Here is a 21,204-nt window from a genome sequence, read left to right as displayed (position 1 = left end):
TTAAAAAAATACAAAAGTTTTTTTCCCCTTATGATTACTATTTACTTGTGACAATATTTGTTAAAAATATTACCTCTGTCTTTGAGAAGAGATCATCCTCTTTGCATAATATGGAAAAATAAACTCTACAGAACACACAATCAACATTCCTCATTGCTGCCCAGGTACTTCTGGCTGTTAGCATCTTCAACAACCATGACCAGTATACTTGAGCATTTTTTTTTTCCCAGAAGGTCAAAACCTTGTAGATATACAAACTAGTCCTTAGAGAGAGGAAAATAAGAAAAGGAAAGGTTCCTGTACCTGTTATAAGGGGAGAAATAAAGAAGTGGGATGCTTTATTTGGTGGCAAAAAATAAAAGTAATGTTATGGTTTGGTGCTCTGTTAAAAAAGGAAGGGGCTATGTGCCTCTTCTCATTTGCCCTGGTAAAACCTGGGAAAGCATAAATGGGAAGAGCAGAGAGGCAATTTAGCCTAATATGAATATTGCAACAAAAGGTCTTGACGCCTACCCGAGAGATACTTGTAAAAACCCAAGATACTTGTTTAAAAAAAAAAAAAAATCAACAACAACCCAAAACAAAACAAAACAAAAAAAACTGGGCTAGATGAATGGTAGAAGACAAGATACATAAAAACAGTAAAATGTTTATTTCCTTAGAAAAAAAAAGGGATTCAAAATGATTGCGATCACACTTCCATTTGCGTCTGAGCAAAGCCAAAACTGCAAGCTTAGTCCTTGATTAAGATACCTAGTAAGTGAGGCAAACTGCTGCTCCGGCATCACTTCCAGTATTCATGGGACAACATGCTTTTAATAGATAGTAGCTTCTCCATTTCTTCTTAGCAGAGAAACAAGGCTTGCCATAGCAACCATCCCCATCTCCCAAGCTCAAAATCGCCAGTAAGAAGCAATATTCTGGCCCATCTCTGGACTGACAAACAGCTTTAAAGAGAGGAGGGGAGGGAAAAGGTATCAGAAAAGCTGGAACCGTCTAGAAATGGAAGTTTGGTATTTGAGTTCATCACTATTTCATCTGATAGAAAATCAGCTGGGCAGCATCTGTAAGAACAACCGTGTCTGTAAGGTGAAATTTAAGAATTTTGCTGCATACCTGGACACAAGAGGAGTGAAAAGTTGCAACAAGTTTTAACTAGCAGCAACAAAGTTTTAGAACAGTTCTTAGCAATATTCCTTTGCAAGTTCATTAAGAAACATTGTAAGTGAATGGGGCATACAATATGGAGACGATCGATCTTCTTTTATTATGTAGTGCTGTTTTTGTGTGTGTGTTGTAGACGACCTTCCCAAAGATCTCAACTGGGTTGTAATCTATTTACACAGTAGTAATTCCTGTTTTGACTAGTAGAATTGGCACTATGTGATATCTTCTTCTTCTGAACAGTAATCACGACCCTTTGGAGAAAAGAAAAAAAAAATAATGTCACATGAATAAGAAATTCAAAGTAGAAATTAAAAAAAAAATCAGTCAAAAAGCATAAGCGCTCACCATATGCCAAGCATTGTGCTAGGTGAAGGAAATGCTAAGACAAAAAGAAACAGTCATTGCCATTAGGCAATCCATCCATCCATCCATCCATCCATCCATCCATCCATCCATCAACAAGTGTTTATTAAATACTTACCATCTGCTAGGCACTGTGCTTGGAATGGGGGAATACAAACCCAAAGGATGAAATAATATATATTCTCAAGTGATTTACATGCTCTAAAACTTCTCATGCCATACTTCCTTTTGATAGTGCAATCTGGGTTCACTAAGTATTTAACTAGATGCATAAAGGGTTCAATAAATACTCACTCTTTGATTAATCCCAAAGTTCTAGCTGCCCTAAGATAGCAGAGTCAACTTAAAAAATTGCTGGATGATTTGGGTATGAATGCTACTATTTCTGGTACTTCCTCAGAAATTCCAAAAGGAAACTAGATATTTAAGAAACTTATATCTCATCAGAAAGAACATTTTTTCCCCTTAAAAAGTTGCCAACAAAAAGAATGCTTTCATTTCTATGCTAAAATTCAGTTTGAAACAGGTTTGCTTAGAGGAAGTCCTGGTTCTAAGGAATCCTTACATTCTACCATATGGATGGGGACAGGACATAATAAAGGGGGTGGGGGGAGAATCCTGGACATTGAAGTTACTGAAGAGATCAACTTCTTCAATCCCTTATCTTAGAGAGGAAGCAAATAAGTAAATAAATTACTTGCTCAAAGTAACTGTAAATAAATTAAGAGTAAATGGATGTATATGATAGAAATGAGATTTGTACCCAAACCTCTGGGTTCCAAATCTATATTATTGGCTTCTGTAGATAGGAGTATTCCTAGGAACCCCAAAACTGCTTTTAAAAAATTAAACATTTGGGATGAAAATATTTCTAGAGTGTACACTTCCCTGATTAACTCAACAGCGAACACAGAATCTTTTCTCTACAAATCAATTACTGTTTAAGACTTTTTCTCAGAATAATGTTTTTAAATGAATAAATTATGTCAGATTACAAAGGAAAGTAAAGGTAGTAAAAATAGAGATGTATTATTTCTCTACCCAAATTCACAGAATCCTTGAAATCTATCCATGAGGGTGGGGGTGTATGAAGATGCAAGCCTGTGACATTTATTATTTAATTAACTTCTCAAATGATTTATATTTATAAAGTACTTTGCAAAATCTAAAGTATTAGATAAATGCAAACTATTGTTGTTAGCAAAAGTATTAGTATAGGGAACTCACAGGGGAGAGAACTCCATATACCAATGCAGGTCAGCACCTTCTTTTCAGTGACTTGTGACTTGCCCAATCACATGGGGAGCACATGTCAAAGGCAGGATTTGAAGTCAGGTCTTTGGCTTCCAGGCCACCTCTCTTTTTACTATACCTTGTTACCTCTTTTTTATGGAGAGGTTCTTAATGGGATTCCCTGATAGATTTCAAGTGGGGTTTATTAATTTGGAAGGGGGGAAAATGGATATTTCATTGTAACGGGTTTTCTTTGTAAGCTTGTGTATCTTATTTTACTCATTAAAAAAAAAAATCATGATTGTGAGAGATTTCCATAACTTTTTGTCAGACTGCCAAAGAGGGCTATGACATAAAAAAGTAAAGAACCCCAGCTTTTTGGTGACAAACAAAGTGAATATAAAGTAATTTGCAGGGGGGAAGGTGGAGGGAACTGAGAAAAGCTTCATGTCTAGAGTTGTACTTGACTCAACTCTGTGGGATGCCAGGCATTCTAAGAGGCAGACAGGAGGAGATGGTGTATTATGGGTTTAGGGGACCTCCAGTCCAAAGGCAAGGAGATGAGAGAGAGGAGTGTTATGTGGGAGTCAGAGAAAGTGGGCCAGTTTGGCTGGATTTAAAGAGTGGGAAAGGGAATAATGAATAATGAGACTGGAAAGACAGGTTGGGGCTCAGCTGTGAAATCCTTAAATGGCAAATAGAGGAATTTATTTTTGATCTTAGTGGTACTAGAGAACCACTGGTGTTGGTTGAGTGGGGAAGTGACATGAGAGACCACATTAACAGAAAGAACAGAGACAGACTGGGAATCAACTTCTACAAATATATGGAGATGAGAGATTGAATAGCAAATCTGTAGTCAACTTTGGATAGAACACAACATATAAGAAGGGGAATATTATTTTTAAAAGTTGGCAAAATCCTAGAATGTTATCATGAAATGGATGGTTGGGGAACATCTTTTTGATCACTAGGAGCCAGTGTGGCTTCGAATAAGTTATGCCAGATTAATGCTACTTCCTTTTTCTAACAAAGCCATTAGAGAGATCAAGGGAATGCTGTACCCATCATTTACCTCAATTTAGCAAAAGAGGGGACAGTCTCTCATTCTATTCTCATGGAAAAGATAGAGAGGTGTGGACTTCAAAGAAATTAGTTCAAAACATGGCATCAGTCTTTGGAGGCATATCCCAAGGGATCTGTCCTTGCTTCTGAGCTCTTTAAATTTTTTTCTCAAAGACTTGGATTTAGAGGGAATGTTCATCAAATTTGTTGATGACACAAAGTGGGGAAGCAGTGGAGGGCAAAGTTAAGGATCCAAAACTATCTTGATGGGCTACAATTTGGAGGAGAAATTAATATAAAATGTAATAGAGGTAAATGTAAAATTGGGTTCAAGCAATCAATGTCACCGATACAAGGCTAGTTTATCTGAAAAGTATTTGGAAGCTTTGGTGGCTCACAGTTCATAAAAAGCAAATAATGTGATATGGAAATATGATCCTGCATCAATAAAGGCAGACTAATGAAAGAGAATTAGTAGTTTTGCTATAAACTCAGTCTATATTGGAAAACATTTGAAGATCATGCCATATTTTAGGAAGAACATTAATAAACTGGAGAGCTTCCAGAGAAGGGAAACCAAGATATGAAAGGTCATTGGAATCATGCCATAGAAGAACCCAGGAACAATCAGAGCTTTGCAGAAGTGGAATGGATTGTCACAGAAGTTTGTGGGGTTTCTACTTCTTTGTTCTCAAGTGAAGACCATATGACTACTTTCTTTACCATAAAGAAAGGATTTGTATTCAGACACAGGCTACACAAGACTGTTCCTTCTGGGCTGGATATGTAGTTAGAAGGTTAGGTTCAAGTCTGCCATGTAATATCAGTATGATTTTTGGCAAGTCATTACCCTTGTCTGGGTCTTAGTTCCCTCATCTGTGAAATGAGGGGGCTGTACTAAAAACCCTCTAAAATCTTTTTCCATAAATTTAATCTTATCTGCAACTCTGAGAAATAGAACTACAGAGAAATTTCTGGTTACAGTTAGAAAGTCCAGGGAGAAATCATCTGGGAAGGGTTTCATCGATGAGGTGAATTTGAAAAGTTTTGAATGAAAAGAAGATCTTGATTTTCCAGAATGAAGAGAAGACATTCTAAGTGAAGGAATATGCCATGAATTTTCTATTTCAGTTCCAAAGCATCTTGGGCAGAATTGGTATTCTTCTAAATAAGTTTCACGTGACTTTTGTTGTTATTCAGTTATTTCAGTTATGTTTAATTTTTCATGATCCCATTTGGGGTTTTATTGGCAAAGATGATGGAGAGTTTTACTATTTCCTTCTCTGTCTCATTTTACAGATTAGGAAACTGAGGCAAACAGGGATAAGTAACTTTCCCCGGGTCACACAGCTAGTAAGTAGCTGATTTGAATTCAGAAAGATGACTCTTTCAGCTCCTGCTTACTCAATGAATATGTACTTCATAACAGTTTTAAAGATAATGCTCCAACCATAAAAAAAGTCATTATTAGTCTAGCTCCCATTAAAATTCTCAAAGTTGACTAAATCTCAGCAAGCCAGAAAGATGTTTCTGATGAGGGACAGTTTTGGGAGCAATATACAATTTTAACATAAGGAAATACATAAATGTGCACCAGAAAAAGTAGTAATCGAGTTAATACATGAATCCTAGTTGTAGGTAAGGGTATGAATTACAGCTGCAATTATAAATTACAAATGATAAATTTTTTATCTTTTGAAAATTATATGAACCAAAACTACTGTAATTTTGAATTTCTGATCACAGCAACTTCTAAGAAATTATTATTAGTATTGTGGTCTAGAACTGTCATCTCTATGTTTGGAAATTCCTTCTGTCAATGAAAAATTGGTTATTTTCTCTGTAGTTTATGGGATTATATTATAGAATATTATATTATAACATGTTGTATTATATTATGTTATTGCAGGGGACACTGAAAGTTAAGTGATTTGTCACAAGCAAGATTTGAACAAAGCTTCAAGGCCAGCCCTGTATCGATAAGACCATGCTTCTTCTCAAGAAATTGTTAGCTTAATCAAAATTGTGGCATTAATATTACTACTACTAATAATATGAATGAAAAGCAAATAGAGTGCTAGGCTTGCTATGACTTGATTTCATATACCATTGCTAATTCTCACTAGTTACATGAACTATTCTGTGCTTTAAGTAGCAATTTAGGATTTACTTGCTAAGTCACAGATGGTAACAATAAGTCTGATTTTCTTCCTTATCAGAAGCTTCCTATCTTGATTAAATTCCAGATTCTTAATGCATTTCCACTCTAATAATTGCCATAATTCTATGCAATTGAAGATAATTTTAGGGGATGCAAGGGGGTTTGCAGCCATGGAGATCTTGAAAGAAAATTATGAAAAATAGAATAGCAGGGCCAGAGATTGTTCTGTAGTTTTTCTGAGCAATATGACAAACATATGAAATACCAACAAGGTTTTGGGAAGGAATAATTCAGCCACCTGGAGGGAAGACAGGCAGGCTCCTTTGACAGCCCCTAGCACAAAGCATAACTCTAGCCTTGCAGAACAGCATAGTATTCACTCATTCTGGTTTTTTGAGGATGACAATGAGATTGTATGTGCAGTGGTGGCTTCATCTCTTATTTAAATTAAAAAAAAAACTGTGATGAAAAAGAAAACCTTAAATCCACCAACTGTCAAAAGGCAGAAGGTAGGGGGAAAGCTAGTTTTGAAGATAGCAATTTCTTTAGCTTAATTCCCTAGCAATTCCTCTCTCCTCCCCATCCCCCTTTAAAGGAAAACACAAAATAGAACTCTTTGTGAAAAATGTTTTAGGCATTCAGAATAAGTGACCATGGGGCACAATCACCTCCTTGTGCAAAGCACACACTGGTTAACTTCACCAAATTCAAAGGCGACTTTCTGCAAGGAAAGTCTTCACAAAGCTCCAGCAAGCTTGAAGAATGGAATCTCCTAATAAGTTGGACAAGGAAGGGTTGTATTAAGGAGCTGTTAGTGCATTTGGTTGTGATGCAGGGGAAGGAGCTTTTGCCTTTGGAGTCAGAAGACAGCCTAAGACCCAGCTCTACTACTTATGAGCTTGGTGACAATGGGCAAGCCCTTTAACTTCCCTGAGTCCCATTACTTGGGCTATTGTGAAGATCTACAGTAAGATAGAGAAGTAACATATAACTGGTTTCTTTTGTAATGGTTTGTGTTTTGTTTTATGCATTAGATATATTATTCTTACAAGGGGCCAATAGGCATCCTCAGACAGTTGGAGGGTCTATAAACCCCAAATGGTTAAGAACTCCTGATCTAGTTAACCCTCTTTCTTTTATAGACAAAGACTCAGGGGAAGGAAAATGGATTGTCCAATGTTACAGAACTAGTAATTTCCTGAGGCAGGATTTATAGTCGGCTCTTCTGATGCCGAGCCCACTGTCTTTCTACAAATCCCCATTCTCCGCTGTGGATGGCTGCAGAGCCCTCCCCTAAGTGGAAAGGATAACGTCAATGGCAGACAGTATGTCAGGGTAATGACCGTACACTTCCATTTTGACTAAAAACATACCTGGGAGATCACAGGATTTCTGGGATGAAATCTACAGCCAGATTTAATCAGACACAATTACTGCAGCAGTGACATGATGCAGGGCTTCAATGGGCAATCTCCCTCTCTTTCAACACAAATAAACAGCCTATCTGCCAGCCCTACTCTTAGAAACAACAATGGATTTGAATCTCCAGAAGAATCTACTGCATTTAAACTCTTTTCTCATCCAGAGGAACTAGACCAAGTTCATTTCATTCTTTCCCTTGGCATCTGTGATTAGGAACTGGAATAAACAGGCAGGAGGAAGAGAAAGGGAAAAAATGGTCGTGAAGCTACAGCGTTGGCACTGTGTGATGGGAAGCAGCTGGCATTTTCAAGCCCTAAGGCACAAAATTCAAAGCCAAGAGAAGCAGCAGGGTACAGTGCAAAGAGTGATGTTTGAGAGTTGGAGGACTGCACTCTAGTTTAGAATTCATCGCTGTTTGACCTTGGATAAGTCAATGAACAATTCTGAGGCTCATTTTTCCATCTAGAAAATGGGGGTGGGTACTAGACTATATGATCTATAAGATACCTTCTTTGGCCTATGACATTTTGTGATTATATGATATTAACTATGTCTACAGGTCAGGCTTTATTTTTTTTCTGTCTTACTGTAAAATTAGAGGGATAATAAAATTAAAATGTCACAGCATATGGCAGAGCTGATCTTGGCATGAGCAGGACCTGGATTCAAGTCTCTAACACATGGACCAAGACTGCCCCCCTCCCAAACATCCAGACTCTGAAGGTGCAAGGCAGGGGTAGGATGGAGTGTTTCCCAGATGGATGAAATCACAGGTCAAAACTAAAAACAAATCTTTAATAGTATGGCTAGTAAGATAGTGGTTTTTTTTGTTTTTTTTACGGAGCAGACCCCACCTCAAAGCTGGAGACAGCAGATCAATCTCTACCCAAGAAGCACTTTTCAGCTGCTTTTTAGTTAACAGCCCAAACAACACATTTATAACAACAGTTTTGAGAAAATGTTGGGGGGAAAAAAGGAAGAAATAATTAGGTGCTGTGTTAAAGTCTCCTCCCTCTGCTTACTTCATTAGGAAAATCAATAGAGGCATTAATGGCAATCAACTACTCTAATGAGTTTTATTCTAATTAGATTCAGGCATTATTATTTCAGTTGGAAAAGATCTCATTTGTAATGAGACTCAAGAGTGTGACAGCCACTGACTGTTTCTTGGGCTACAGAGTAATAACGATTATGATGAGGGCCATAGAAACTCATGAGACCACCTACTATGGCATGGAGGGGATACATTCCAAGGCGGTGAAGGGAGTGTGCGCCTACCAGAGAATGAATGAATCCCTGACACACAAAGAAAGAAGAAATAATGGTCCAATAATGGAAAGAAATAGTGGACAAAAGAACTTTTTATTTACAAGAAACAGAATAAGGATCTAACCAGACGTAATATTTTTAAAAAGGGAGAGGGGAGGATTTTCACCATTTCCCACTACAATGATATAAACAATGACAGTTTAGTCCTAATGGACTTTTTCCCTTTCTTTTCCTCCTGCCTGTTTATTCTAAGACCTCACAGCTAAAGGCCATGATGTGAAATTCATTAGGAAAAGAAATGTATAACTTTTGGGACTGCTTAGATGGTGGTATGCAGGGACAAGAAGTATACACATTAGTTTCTTTAGGTCAAGAACTGTTTCTTTTGGGATATCTTATGTGCCCAACATTGAGCATAGAACCTGGCACATGATAAATGCTTACTGACTGCTTTTTATTTCTTAGGAGCTAGAAAGGGAGATAAATGTCCATTTTTGAGAGGATACCATTCTCCATTTTTGGTCAGGCTCAGAATTCTTGTTTGAAAAGAAGTACCTGTTAAGATATCTAGGCTATAGCATGGCTTGGCTCAGTTAAAGGAAAAAAAGGATAGCACAATTTAGTTTTAACAGGGATTGATTTGGTTCCCTACTTTGGAATCTGCCTGCTTATGTCTTCCCAAGAGAGCCAAGGTAAATACAGTTTCAATACTAAATTGCCAAGCAGCATAAAACAGACAACTTTTAAATGAAATATATAGTAATTAAAGTCTTTGCTGGAAAGAATGTTGTATTTCTAGCCAGAGGACCTCAGTTTGAATTTTGCTTCTGCCACTTAACTACTTATGTGACATTAGGCAGAGCACTCAACCTTGCTGGCCCTTACCGTTTCCACATGTATAAAATTAGGGGCTTGGACTAAATGCCCTCTAAGGTCCCTGCCAATGCTAAACCTAAAATCCCCTGGTTAGTGTGGTTATTTTCTGACAGTTTAGTTTGAATTATGGTTTGGTAAGCTTGAAATTATAATCTAGCTGCCTCTTAACAAAAAAGTTTTTTCCACATATGGTATTTAGGATAATGTGCTCTGAATTAACTCCATCATATGCTGAAATTTATATCAACTTATTTTGTAAATATAAGCTCAAAACACTTTTTAAACTCTTATTTTGGAACTTTGCCTAAAATATTTGTACTTAAGATACTGCTAATCAAAGCTGCTCCTGAAATTAATTTTTCTTGAACTTCATTTTACTTGAGATTTCACTTACATTAAATAAAGAGGGGAAAAACAAAACAAAACAAAACAAGAGAAAATTGTATCACACAGTATAATTCACTTCAGTCCCACACCTTGCTTTGGATGGGCCTGAGAGCCCTTCAATTATTGCATTATGGGGTATATTTCTTGCTTGAATGAATTCCTAACTATGAAATGATCCTTCACCTCCAAAGCCTTCTGGAAGAAAGGACATTGCCAAATGTACGCTCAATTCTAAATGCTAAAATTGTGAGTTTAACACCTTCTAAAAATAATAATAGTTGACTTTAAGAAGTAATTTTGGGGCAGCGAGGTAGTGCAATAGATTGAGCATCAGCCCTGAAGTCAGGAGGACCTGAGTTCAAATTTGGTTTCAGATACTTAATACTTGCTAGCTGTGTGACCCTGGGCAAGTCATTTAATCTCAATTGCCTCAGCAAAAAAAATAAAAATAAAAATAAATAAAAAAAATAATTTCATAGTTTATCTCATAAATAGGGTCTAGGAGCTAGAATGCACACTGGTAAAAATTCTATCTCTTGTCTTTGGGCATTTTTTTTTGGCTGTCCCCCATGACTGTTATGCTCTCCTTTTCATTTCCAATCTCCATCTTCCTTCAAATCACAGTTAAAATCTCTTCTACAGTAAGCTTTTTTAAATAACATTTTATTTTCCCCCCAAATAAATAAAGCTAGTTTTCAACATTCTTTTTAGTAAGACTTTGTGTTCCAAATTTTTCTCTGTCTCTCCTTTATGTCCCACCCCTTCCCAAGACAGAAAACAATATGATATAGGTTCAACATGCGAATCCTTTTAAACACAGGAAATATTTGTCATGTTGTGCAGGAAAAATCAGACCAAAAGGGAAAAAAATCATGAGAAAGAAAAAGCAAACAAGCAAACAAACAAACAAAAATACTAGGCTTCAATCCACATTCAGTCTCTATAGTTTTCTCTCTGGATGTGGATGGTATTTTCCATCTCAAGTCTATTGGAATTGTCTTGAGTCACCCCATTGCTGAGAAGATCCAAGCTGATCGTCATAGTTGATCACATAATCTTACAGTAAGCCTTTCCCAATCCCTCTCAGTGTTAGTATATTTATATATACATATATATATATATATGCAAATATCCTTTATATATAGCTTGTGTGCACATACTTGTTTGTATATTGTTTTCCCCATTAGATTGAGAGTTTCTTGAGAGCAGGAACTATCTTGAGACTTTAAAAAAATATTCCCAGCAATTAGTACAGTGCTTGGCACATAGCTGGTGTTTACTGCATGTAACATCACTGATGCAGCACAGTTAGCTCACAAGTATCTGTAGAAAGCATTATGCCTGAGAGCCATAATTCTAGAGTTAGAAAGGACCTGAAAAATCACTGTTTCATGTAACTTTCTCATTTTGTAGATGAGGAAAGCCAGGGCAGGAGAGGTTAGAATGTAAACTCTTTGTGACTAGGGATTATTTCATTTATTAGCCCTACTTAGCTAAATTATTAGAACATAATAGGAGTTTAATAAATGTTTGTTGCTTATGTGTCTCTCAGCAAGTTTACTTTAAGTGGCTATGCTGGGTTATGTAGGACCTAACCTGGTCCTACAAGCTAAATGCTTTTTCTCCCTCCCCACATATATATATATATATATATATATATATATATATATATATATAGTTCTAGTACTTAGTGAACTAATCAGGAAAACAAATCATGTGCCTATGAAACCAAAGAAAAGTACTTTAAAACAATGGAAAAAATAAAAAAGCAAAACATGTCAGAATCTGGTCACAAAAGTCTTACAGCTACACAACACAAATTAGCTGACACAGGTCAGGGAAGGACTTTTGGAAGAGACAAATTATTTTAAGTTCTGTTTTGAAAGGGGGTGATGAACAGATCTTCAAGAAAATGGAATAATAATTAAAGACTACTGTTTATACAATATGAGGTCTGGAATGGTACTCAGTCACAGCTCCTCATAGCACATGATGATATAACAACATTTTATAAAAGGATATAATTTTTAAAATGCATGGAAAGAAAAACATTTTCAACCTCAAAGATCTATAGTTAGCCCCACAACACTTAATTTAAATTCCTCAGACTATACTAATACTGGCTTTCAACTCACGTCTACCCCTAATCTTATTAATCATTACTTACCAACATGTCCACTTTTCTCTGGCATGGACAGATTACATATCAATCTCTGAGTACATTTTATTCATTCTGACTAGGTGTTTTCTAGCTCTATGATTTCATCAACTGAGAATTCCCTTTAAGGATGTTTATCAAAACCTATTTAAGTCTGCACATCCTATGTGACTCTATTCCCGTCTTCCCAAAAGTTTGTCATACGTTTTTATCCAATGTGCTGGAGAATTCACTAAGGCTCTCTTTGACTAGAGGGGTATGACCTAACTTTCTTGGTCTTAACTTACCTCCTGATAAAAATGAGAAGGTTGAACTGGATGGTCTCTAAGTTACTTCCAACTCTAGACCTATAATTCTGATATTAGAAGAGTCTTGATCCAAGCACATCCTGCCATAAACTTACAAATGGGTAGTGTTCTTAACTAATTTACTATTACCGCACTTTGACATCATCAGCAACCCTGAATTACCCACTCCTATTATTCCCCACGCCCATGATGAGAAAGCCTTATCACGTTGCCTATGAGCAAACTGCAAAGTGCTATACAAGTGTCAGTTTTTTATTTTATTTTTGTTATAAGCTCCTCAAGGACTACTACTATATCTCTTTTTGTATTACCATGAAAAGAGCATTCAATCTGGCTTCTTTTGCAGGACCCAGTACAGTCACTTAAAGTGATCTTCTTGTAGGCCCTAGGGATTTTTTTCCTATTTGGGCTATTCATTTCTTTCAGGCTTCATACCTGATTTCTCTCCCATGGCCTAATTTTACTTTCAGCTGGAGAGTGAAGCAGCCATTCTTAGTGACCAGTATATAATCTTAATTCACTACAATGAGAGAAGATTCTTACTATTTAAAAACACTCTTACTACTGAGAAGACTTTGACAATGGATAAAAGAGAGAGAAAGAATGTGTCACACAATTCCTCTCCCTTGTAATTACAACCTAATTAGACCGGCAGATTTAACATCTTCCTTACAAAGGAAGAGAAGGAAAAGCTGAAGAAAGGAATAGAGGTTAGAGAGGAAATTGATACTACGATGGTCCTTATCATAAACAAGGCGTAAAAACTGTTTCCATGGAGTATGTCTATATATCTCTCTACACACATATAAATGCATATTTAAAACATAATAAAACATATAAATAAATATATATATATATGTATATATATAATTATATTGAGACACTCAGAGAATTTTGAGAATGAAAGGTACATACTCTTAAGTGAGAAAACCAGCTGAGAGGGGTTAATTGATGTGTCCAGGGTCACAGAGCTAGTAAATATCCAAGGCAGGATTTGAAGTCAGGTCTTGCTGACTTCAAGTCCAACATTCTTTATGCTGTATACCTAGTTGCTAAACCACACAGTTGTATGAGAGAAGCTATTTGGGGGGTGGGGTATGGGCAAAAGGCCTTTTACTAAACAAAGTACATGCTTGAGTTTTTTTTCCCCCCAGTAAGGAAGGAATAAATTTATGCTGAAGCATCTGCATGTACTGAACCCATGGCTTGCATTTGCCATTTACCATGTACCATGTACCATTTACGTTGGAAGCATTTGGGCATGGAGTACAGTTTAGCAGCCCAAGGGCCATGAGATCCATAACCTTGATATTGCGGTTTTTATGCCAGAGAGATTATTTCCAAGTCAAGGTGACAGTAACCCGCTCATTCCATAACTGTGTACTAAACCCTGACATATACTTGGGCTCATCTACATTGAATTCTAACCAGGACAGAGAATGTCATTAGGTGGTTTCTATTTCTTTGTAATTATAGACCAATTTGTGAAACAAAAAAAAAATTTAGATTCCTTGGATGCTCTCATCTAGCATAAAAAGGGAGAAGAAGTGCCCTGATGTGCTAGTTTGGTTAAGTCTAGCTACAGTGGATATTTTTCTCTCCCCCTCTCTCCTCCATTGGTGTGAAGTAGAAGTAGAGTTTAAGGATACTTAAAATTACAGTGGAAAAAACAAACTCTAAAACTTTGGTGCGACCTGTATAAACGATCATCTAGAAAATGCTCCTAAATTCTTAGCCTTCTTGGGGTCACACTTTAAGACAGATTATATAATTTCAAGCATAGAAAGAGCCTTTGGAGATTATCCAATGTCTAGCAGGAATACCTTAAAGAACCTCACCAATAAATGATCACCTAACCTAAATTTGAAAAGCTTTAGTATAAGGGAAAACTTGCTACCTCCCAGGACAGCCCTGCCCATTCAGAGATAGCTTCAATGATTGAGGAATTAAGGATTTCTCCAAATGAGCCTACATCCATTTGCCACATTGTAACTCCTGAGTTACAGGATCACAGGATCACAGATTTGGAGCTGGAAAGGAACTCAGTCTAATTAGTCTACTCTAATGCTTTCATTTTACAGACAAGGAAACAGGTCCAGTGAGGTTAAAAATTTGTCAGTTAATATGTAGCAGAAAAGCAGGATTTTAATTCAGTTTTTCTAATTTAAAAAAAATAGCAGATGTCCCTAAAATAAGGGTGAAATACCTTGAAGTCCAGGCTGGACAAAAGGGATTAAGACTAATACCAGAACCAGTACCAGAATTGGCACCAGGATTAGTATTAGGGAAAGAATGAAGTGTCTCCAAGTGGGGTCTGGCAGGTAACTAGGCAGGAGAAATGTTTAGTTCAGGGTCATCAAAGCCAGTGAATCAGAAAAATTTCTTGCCTTAGGTGATCTAGCTGGTAAATAGTAGAGGGAATATTGGAATGTAGGTATCTTTGCTCTAAGCCCTCTATATCAAACAAGTATTGCCAAAGGGTAACTAACTTGAGTTTTCTATTGAGAACTAGTTCCTGGAACTGTATATTCTTTGTAAACTTTTAAGGAGATTCCTTTAAAGTTATAAAATGAGACAACTCTCATAATTACTATAAATATTTTTTGTCTTTTGTCATATCTGACTCTTCATGATTCCTTTTGAGGTTTTTTTGGCAAAGACCCTGGAAGAATTTGTCATTTCATTCTTCAGTTCATTTACAAATAAGGAAACTGAGGCAGAGTAAAGCTAGTAAATATCTGAGGCTAGATTTGAACTCAGGTCTTCCCTAATTCTAGGTCTCCTGCTCTATTATGCTACCTAGCTATATAAAGCAACAAATGATCAGGGACATCAAAGTCAGTGAGACCCCAGTAGAGTAATAGATCACAGAAATACTGGTTTTCCCACTGATTTTAGAGTACTCACTGATCATAGGGAAAGAGCAAAAGACTAAAGTGTTTTCCCAGGATCAATTATCCCTATTTCATAGCATTTATCAAATATTATCTTAATTATCTGTTAAACCTGAATGACAAGGTCTGCCTGCTGACTAAGTCACATATGTTTGGTCTACTTTCTCAAGGGAGTGAGAAACTTAGATTCAATACAGTAAAAATCTAACTGATTGAGAGTGACATAAAAAATTGCCCAAGGACTCTTTGATAAATACTGTTGCCAATCATACAACATGCAGAAACATTTCAATAACTGATTTGTCACGTGCTCGAGCATAGACCAGTCTCTGCATAAGTACATAAAAGTCAATGTGGACACCTAGCTTCATGATACTGAAACTTAAAACTGAAGTTTGCTGAAATAAAGCCTTATATAGAGCTTAATTATAATGACATGACAGATACAATGGAATCTCACAGAGGGCAGCAGGGGAAGGTAAAGATTTACACATCAAAGACCAGATAGAAGACAAGGCAGAAAGGGAAGACTTGCATCAGGTAAAATTATAAACTAGTCAGTAAACACTAGGGATAAAGTGGAATCTGCAAACTAACCAAAACTATTAACCCAGGAGCTAGTTATTGCAAAAGATCTTTTTAAATGAATAGAGATAATACAGTCAAGCCAGAAATTCTTTTATCACTAACCAGTTAAATATCTAAACTAAAGTTTGATGTCTCAGCTAAATTCTGCAAGAGCTAGTAAGTGATATGACTCAAGCAAATAGTAACATAGCTCTTTTTTCCCTGTAAGACTAGGGTAGAAGCAGTGTTAGGAAGAGGCTAATCCAATTCAGTTAAATATTTTAATTATGTAACATTTTATAAAGAAATGTGTTTTATGCCTTCTGAGTACATGTAGTATTTTAAAAAAGAGATGTTGTAAGATTTGCTGTAAGGCAAAGAAAAGATCAATAAAAGGTATTTGTTGTGTTTTTACTGTGTGCCTGGAACTGTGGGAGGGTCACAAAAATACTGTAATCCTAAAACTTCTGAGAATTCTGACTCTGACCCCTTTTGGTACTTTCCTATGATTTGTTGTATGCAATTTTGTAATTTATAGTCTGAGATTCCATTGATATTAGCACATTATATTTACAAATTCAGTAGCAAAAATATTTAATTAATATATATATATATATATATATATAATTAAAACACAAAATATTGTACATAACAAAGGAGAATATCAAGTAATAAAATAACCTCCTTATCCATATACAAATGGGCAGCAGCGGGGGGGAGGGTGGAATAGAATACTCTATCAATACTCATTAATGCCCCAAATACCAAGATATATATAGCAGTTCCAGAACTCCCTATCTACTGATATAAGGTAAGACGAGTCATCTGCCTTTTGGAGCTACATGTACATTTTTCAGGATATGCTGCAGCCTGCAGAAATTTCTGTGCTTGGTTCTGGATTCAGCAGGTATCAACCAAAAATATCTGTGGACCAGGGAAAAGGTAAAGATATCACAACATAAACTTCCTTTTCTGTCTTCACATTCTGACCACAAATCACAGTTTGCCTTTCCATTTCTTCTTGCTCTTATAACTTTTTTTAAAAAATTCTATTTTCATTTCATGAGATTTCTTCCCTTCTTTTCTAGAGGAGCTAGGTGGCTTAGTGGATAGAGTATTCAACCCGGAGTCAGGAAGATCTAAGATCAAATATGGCCTCAGAAAGTTATTATTTGTGTGACTTAACCCTTGCTTCAGTTTCCTCATCTGAAAAATGGGAACAATAATAGCAGTTACTTCCAAAGGTTATTATAAGGCTCAAATAAGGTATTTGTAACAAATTATGTAAACCATAAAGTGTTATAAATATGCTATTTTTTTCTTCTCAATCATTGTCCAAATAATACATCTGTTCAGTGGCCAGACATACAGTCTTCTGGAATTTCTTCTAATGAGTAATAATGTCTGCTTTGTAAGCACCATAGGAAATGAAGTCCTGGGAATTTCCTCTTTAGTCATGTCCACAATAGAAGTATAAAGCATGGTCTCTAGCCTGGAACATTATTGCACAAGGCAGCAAAATGATTTTAGAAGTTTTTAATTTTCTTTTTAAGTTGGTAATCAATTATTTGCACATGTCAGTTTTTCATGCATAGATGTAGTCATGTCATTCCTGTGCTGGAAAAATTGTAGTCACTGTTGTCCAAGGAGTAAAATTCAAACTCCTTTGCCTGGCATTAGTGTCCACTATACTGTGACACCATGCTACCTCTTGAGCCTTATTTCATATTACTTCCTGATACACATGGCATATGGCCCTCCAATTGAACCAAAAGTTTCCTTTGAAGGTACCTCAAATTTTCCTGCCTCTGTACTTTTTGCTTATGCTGTTCCATTTCTTTAAAAAAGTGTTATCTCTCTTCAGCTTCACCCATTTAGTCCCTTTAAATTCCAACTCAGATGCTACTAACTGTAAGAAAGATTCCCTTACTCATGTTGGTAAGACCTTAATTCCCTGGACATCATTTCCTAGTAGACCCTAAGTTTCCTCAGTGCATGGATTATGTCTTATCTAACTGTTTTCCCCAAGTACCTAAACAGAATGCTCTGTACTTAGTAGATGTTTAATAAGTATTTGGTGAATGGAATAAAAAATCATTTCAAAACTGTTCATTTGCCTAGCATATCATTCTTCTCTAAATATTCTAAAGATATGCTATGGCTCAGAGCCATCACTACTTATGAATTAGAATTAACAAGACTAATTAACAAGATTCTACTAAAAATCTTCACTACATGAATTTCTGGCTAAAAATAAGTGTTTTGAGTAGAGCAAACCAGAAATATCCAGAAAGGAGGGATGAATGGTCAAGTTTCAAGCTGTATCCTGAAAACAATAAATAGTCAAATAAAGAGTATGAATCCAAGGAATGGTTGGTTTAAATCTCCCAAGGTTCATTTAATCTAATTTCATATTGATCTGAGGGGAAGAAATTGAGTTATGTGACAAATTGTGGGGCAAATAAAATTTTAAAACCCAAAGCTCACTTTTTCATAATTTAGCATACTGTGGTAGATATTCGTTCATATTTGTATATATGTATATATGCTTTATTATATAAATGTACACATATTTATACATTCCTCAATCTTTAAATTTTGTTCATATCTCTAATAGTGTTATCTTTTTTTCCTGTTAAAGTCTAAGTTTTTTAGTATAGAAATACATTTGAATTCAGCTCTTCAAAATACAAAGAATAAACTCAGAGAACATAAAAATAAAGTTTAAAACTACACCAAGACTTTTGGAATACCTTTCATTTGGGAATGGAAGAAGCCTAGGGAGGCCATTTATAGAAATATGCAGACACATTTCAAAGTTCTGGAGTGATATGATGTTTCAAGGTCTAACAATTAAGATAAGAGATGTTTTCTATAGAAATTCTTTGCTTTTAGTCACTGCAATAGTGTTGAAGGGAAAAGAAGTAGTCTAATATTTCAAAGACATTTTCTTCTCAGAAATGATGATAAAATAGGAGTAAATGTGTAAAAATGGTTACTAATATCCACACTTGAGATTAGAAAAAAAAGAAGAAAGGAGAGGCTATCCCTTGAATGTGCACTAATAGAGTAACATTATGTCACAATTCTTTTAGTCAAAAATCCAGGAACTAGTGAGACTGAAGCCATACTTTTGCCAAGCCATACTTTTATGCAATCTATAATTACTTGCAGTCTAGAGAAAGTTTCTATTCAAGATTTGTCAGTTCACAAATTCTGCTTTTTCTCTTAGCATTCCTATTTTCCTGTCTATATAAGAAAAAGATCCTATATCAGACTGGAGCAATATCAGACTTAAGAGAACAAAGTAGGATTATAGTTTGGAAATTACTTTCTAAAAATGAGTCTTCAATGACTATTCTGTAAACTTTTTAAAACTTTATTTTTGGTTTAAATTTTTATACAACAGTCCTGCTTACCAAACAAATCTATTTATTACCAGGAAGCCAGGCAAAAAAACCCCAAAAAACAAAAACAAAAACAAAACAGAAAAAAAAGGAAGACTTTGTTAAGAGGAACAGAGTACTTTCTCCTTTTCTTGTTCTTTACTTACAAAAGGTTATTAGTGTAGGTGGAAATGATAAGCCTTTCTGTTCTAGGAAAATTGGCAACTGGTTTGTAGATTTATAAAAATTACACCTCTCTACTGAGAAAAGCCATGCTTAATCCATTAGGGGCAACACAAAATTTCACTATAATCAAACACTAAGATATTCAGAGAAAAGTATTTACATACTTATAAGGAATAGGTCAGATATACTCAGTTTTATCTATGACCCTCCTCTATTCTTCACATTGCTATAATTAGAATGATAATTTGTAGAACTGTTCATTGGTCACATATTGGTAGTTTATAAAATGATGAATTAAAGAGAAGAGACAACTGCTCTCTCATTTCATTGTGGGAAGCACTGCTCATGAATAACTGAAATCCAAGACTTCTTTATAAAACCTTTTGTGAAATTATGGATCACAACTTAGAAACTTATGAGAATAATAGAAATCAAAATTAAAACTGAGATAATTTCTCAAATTAGAACAAAGATCTCTCATCCATAAATTTTTTTTTTTTTTTGGCCAAGGCAATTGGGGTTAAGTGACTTGCCCAGGATCACACGGCTAGGATGTATTAAGTGTCTGAGACCAGATTTAAGCTCAGGTCCTCCTGACTTCAGGGCTGGTGCTCTATCCACTGTGCCATCTAGCTGCCCCACATTTTGAATTTAAAGGACAGATCTTCCCCTTATTCCTTAAGGGAATAAGTTCTATAAATCATAGTGTCCTCAATTGATTAATTGTTTCTAAAATATATCTACTTGCTTATCTTGAAGTTCAGAGACCAAACTTCAATTTACTACAATGCCTGTCCTTAATGGACTTTATATTCTACTTTGTTTAGATGGTTAGAACAAAGTGCTTACAAGATTTGTTTGTTCTCGTTTCAGCAGAGTCTATTAGGTAAGCTCCATTTTCTAGACAGATAACCACATTCCTAAAGTTGGCCAGTCATTGCTGCAATTAGGTGTTATGCTAACAGGATTAAAATGCTATTACTATTGTTATTATTAATGATAATAGGATTAGGGTATCTGTTATGAGCTCCTTGAGTACATGGACTATTCTTTTGCTGTTTTTTTTTCTTTTTTGGTATCCCTAGTCCTTAGCACAGAGCCTGATATATATTTAAAATGTTAAAAATAATAATAGCAATAATTTTTATATGTCATATTAAAGATCCACATATCCAGAAGTGACTAAAATTAGTACTGGGAATGGGATAAGAATAGGAAAAAATCAGGACTAGGAATCTGGTAAGTACTAGAGCAGTCTAAGCAGGCAAAAGATTAAATCTAGAAAACGTCTGGTGAAATGCTGGCAAAATTCAGAGCCCTCAAGGTCAATAAGAGTGGTTAAAAAGTCTATAAATCCAATATACATGAACACATTCAAAGCAGCAATTTAAAGAACAGGAAACAAGGAAGATGCCCATTGATTGGGGAATGGTGGAAGAAGACTAATAGAATGGTACTGTGCATTGAGAAATGATGTTTATGAGAAATTCAGAGAGACATGAGAATTGTGTGAATGGAGGCTGAAAAAATAAGTAAGAAATTTAAGAAAAATAAGTAGCTATAAGAGAACAACATATAAAACAACTTCAATGTAAATAAAAAGGCACCTGAAAGGAAACCAACTCTGAGTAACTGGAAAACCAATATTTGCCCCACAGAACAGAAAACTGTTTGCTAGGGCAGAAAGTTGGCTATGTTGCCAGATATGGTAATTGTACTGGATGGCTTTGTTTAACTGTTTTTCTTTGCATGGTTGGTTCAA

General features: G+C 35.7%; 1 protein-coding gene across 2 annotated transcripts in view; it reads right to left on the bottom strand.

Moving 5' to 3' along the window:
* Window positions 1-631: 631 nt before the first annotated feature.
* C4H1orf21 (chromosome 4 C1orf21 homolog) overlaps window positions 632-21,204 on the bottom strand; it is a 268,613-nt gene continuing 248,040 nt past the window's right edge. Inside the window, exon 11 of one of the 2 annotated variants that reach the window (XM_074308574.1) lies at window positions 632-1,418. In XM_074308574.1, the coding sequence (XP_074164675.1) occupies window positions 1,380-1,418 (39 nt within the window). In that variant the 3' untranslated portion in view covers window positions 632-1,379. The remainder of the gene's footprint in view (window positions 1,419-21,204) is intronic. The other variant, XM_074308575.1, reaches the window with a different exon arrangement.

Source organism: Sminthopsis crassicaudata, chromosome 4, assembly GCF_048593235.1.
Source record: "Sminthopsis crassicaudata isolate SCR6 chromosome 4, ASM4859323v1, whole genome shotgun sequence".
Taxonomy (NCBI): Eukaryota; Metazoa; Chordata; class Mammalia; order Dasyuromorphia; family Dasyuridae; genus Sminthopsis; species Sminthopsis crassicaudata.
Note: the sequence above shows the minus strand (reverse complement) of the source record. Positions and strands in the feature narration are given on the sequence as shown.